The following is a 2,701-nucleotide window of genomic DNA, read 5'->3' as shown; positions in this document are numbered from 1 at the left end:
AAGTCTCGCACGAAGTAAATCGTGAGATTACTCTTAAGATACCTGAGAAACGAGTATCAGGGGTTCTCCAGCAAAGCTCCTATAAGCCATCAAAAACTTAAACGTGAGAGAAAACTCTCACACGATGTGAGCCACAATCAACATGATGGCCAAGTACGTCACGATTCTCTAAGCGAGTGTTTAACGGATTAATAGACTGACTGGCGACTCCAAAGGGAACGACGGATCGAATCACTTCCAAGAGCTGTTAGGAGTTTCGCATTCAAACATGCGGGGGATCGCCAAGACGAACTAACAATCCAGTCGCGACTATACACACTCTGGTAGCTCTGCTGCATCGTGTTTATTCTGTAGGGGTAAACACAGCGTCGTGACACCAGCTCGAACGGCAGCAATTGCCTTTTCCTTCACTCCTCCAATGGGTAATACCAAACCTGACAACAGACAATACACCGAAGAGACAGCGTGCATCCACAGTGTTACCACTGAGCGAGAGCTCTCCAGTCATCGCTAAATTGTCTTTGACTGACCTCTGTAGAGCCTGCAAAGACATCAACCTCGGTATTGCAAGAGGCGCTCCAACTCACCAGAGAGCACAATGCTGTAGCAATAGTAACTCCAGCCGAAGGGCCGTCCTTTGGAGTAGCTCCTTCAGGGAAATGCAAATGTATCTTCGTCGTATCGAAAAACTTAGAGTCAGGTTGGATCGAATGAACAACCTGATCAGCAGACCCACTCCATGCACCTACACAAGAGAGTCGCTCACTCTCTTCGCCACAGTGAGGGCGATCTTAGTAGACTCCGACATGACCTCCCCCAACTGTCCGGTTATCTCAATCCCACCTTTAGGATCACTGCTAGGGACCTGACCCCATCATATAACAGAAGACTGATCGCAGCCCCTACATACCACGACAGTCTCCGTATATAAAACTGTCCCTCCCATTGCTGTCCAAGCCAGTCCCATCACGACTCCTGGAGGGGATGTACCTGCATACACTAGCTCAACAAGGCTCTAAGAGTAGGAAAGTCAACACCAGCCACCTTCAAAGAGGCGTTCGCTGGTGAATGCAGGTTTGCCAACTAGATCGACCAGCCGCTTGGGGGTGATGATACAGTCGACATTCTCAGGCACCTGAACAATTATAAACCTTTTCACAACACCACATTGGCATATATAAGTTTGAGCGTGCAAAGAACGGATAGAAATCTGAATTGTCGTCTACGAGAAAAAGCCACAAATGGCGGTAGACGCGCATTGTTATCGTGTTGGTGGTCCTAAGATCAATGTCCAACTTCCGAAACAGATCAATACCTTACCCCATATACTATACATTATAATACTTTGTTTTACACCGTACCAGCACGGCGACCATGAGATCATACTTTCATAATAACAACTCAGCTACACTATCAAAGCTGTTAATGAGAGAATTCAGTAGCGGACATTGACCACATACCTCTCTCATCAGCTTATCACATCCAGTCTCCTTATTCACGTCCCATAACAACGACGGGTCCCTTCTCCCATATTCCTCTTCCTCCGTTACCGCACCCTCGCTTTCTTTCGCCTCCACGGTGGTTGCGACTTTTTCCTCGGCTGTCGTGGCTTCCTTCTCAAGGAGCGACCTGCAACTCTACCATAGACTCAAGTACTGCGATTAATGAGTTGATACGATGCTCAGTGTTGGGATATATTCTCTTCCCTCAGCTGAGCTTAGGGGTTTCCAAAGCTAATTACAGAACTTTATATATGAAGTAGGTAATGATATAGGTAGAAATGTAGATGCGTCAACGGGAATTTCCCAAAAATTTCCTTAGAATTTTCATACGGTCACCAACATATGCGGTGTTGCTGAGCTCACTTTTGTTCCTTCTCCTTGGCAACCATAAAACTGAGCTTTCGCATAATCTTATCTACATGCTTTTCAAGATTGCGCACACCAGCCTCTCGACAGTAACCCTTGATGAGAGCCTCAATTGCCTTCGACGTGAACTCCACCTAAAATCGCAAAATAAACAAGTAAACATTCGCTGACCACAATCCTTCAAAAAATGCTAAATTTTGGTGAAAAAAACATCTAGGATATTTGGTGAAAGAATCGGCTCAGAACTCTATATAGTCAAAGTGAAACCAATCCAATATAGATGCCACGTACTGCGATATTATAAAAATTCGCGAAAAAGCCGATATTTTAACAATTGTATATACGGCCTCACAACCAACAAGAAGCTCCTTTGGGTACCTTTTGATTCGACAGTCCATTAGCAGTCACCGCCTTAGGAATCAAATACTGCGTGGCAATTTGCACTTTCTCGGGTAGGTCGTAGCCCGACAGTCTGATCACTTCCATACGGTCTTGTAGAGGACCTGAGCGACTCGAGATGACTCCCTAAATCGCCGAGTAATTTTGACAACTATATATACTAAATTCTCTCTATACCGTTGTTGGTGAATAGCAGGTGCATTCTGATATGATTCTTGTTTCCCACAGTGGAATTACAGTAGATGCACGCAGAAGAGCTTTTTTTTCAAGTTTGAAGTGCGCGACTTGGGTTTCAAAATAGGGAGTATATATAGTATTTTCGGTGAAGAAATTACCTCGAAATTCATTGGAGTTTCACCACCCTAGTGATATGAAAAACACTACTGAAAACTATATTTCACGACTATTGCATATCACCACGAATATCGCGTTAT

General features: G+C 44.6%; 1 protein-coding gene across 1 annotated transcript; it reads right to left on the bottom strand.

Annotated features, from left to right (window-relative positions):
• Positions 1–309: 309 nt before the first annotated feature.
• Positions 310–2,354, bottom strand: Pmar_PMAR012788 (conserved hypothetical protein; the record flags this gene model as incomplete). Its single annotated transcript, XM_002765708.1, has 9 exons — positions 310–434; positions 484–541; positions 588–719; positions 767–865; positions 911–990; positions 1,045–1,135; positions 1,461–1,629; positions 1,866–2,002; positions 2,247–2,354. 9 exons carry the CDS (start codon positions 2,352–2,354, stop codon positions 310–312), a joined length of 999 nt encoding a protein of 332 aa, XP_002765754.1.
• Positions 2,355–2,701: the final 347 nt, after the last annotated feature.

This window comes from Perkinsus marinus (genome assembly GCF_000006405.1).
Source record: "Perkinsus marinus ATCC 50983 genomic scaffold scf_1104296975056, whole genome shotgun sequence".
NCBI classification, from domain to species: Eukaryota; Perkinsozoa; order Perkinsida; family Perkinsidae; genus Perkinsus; species Perkinsus marinus.
The sequence above is the reverse complement of the archived record's forward strand: the minus strand, read 5'-3'. Positions and strand labels throughout refer to the sequence as shown.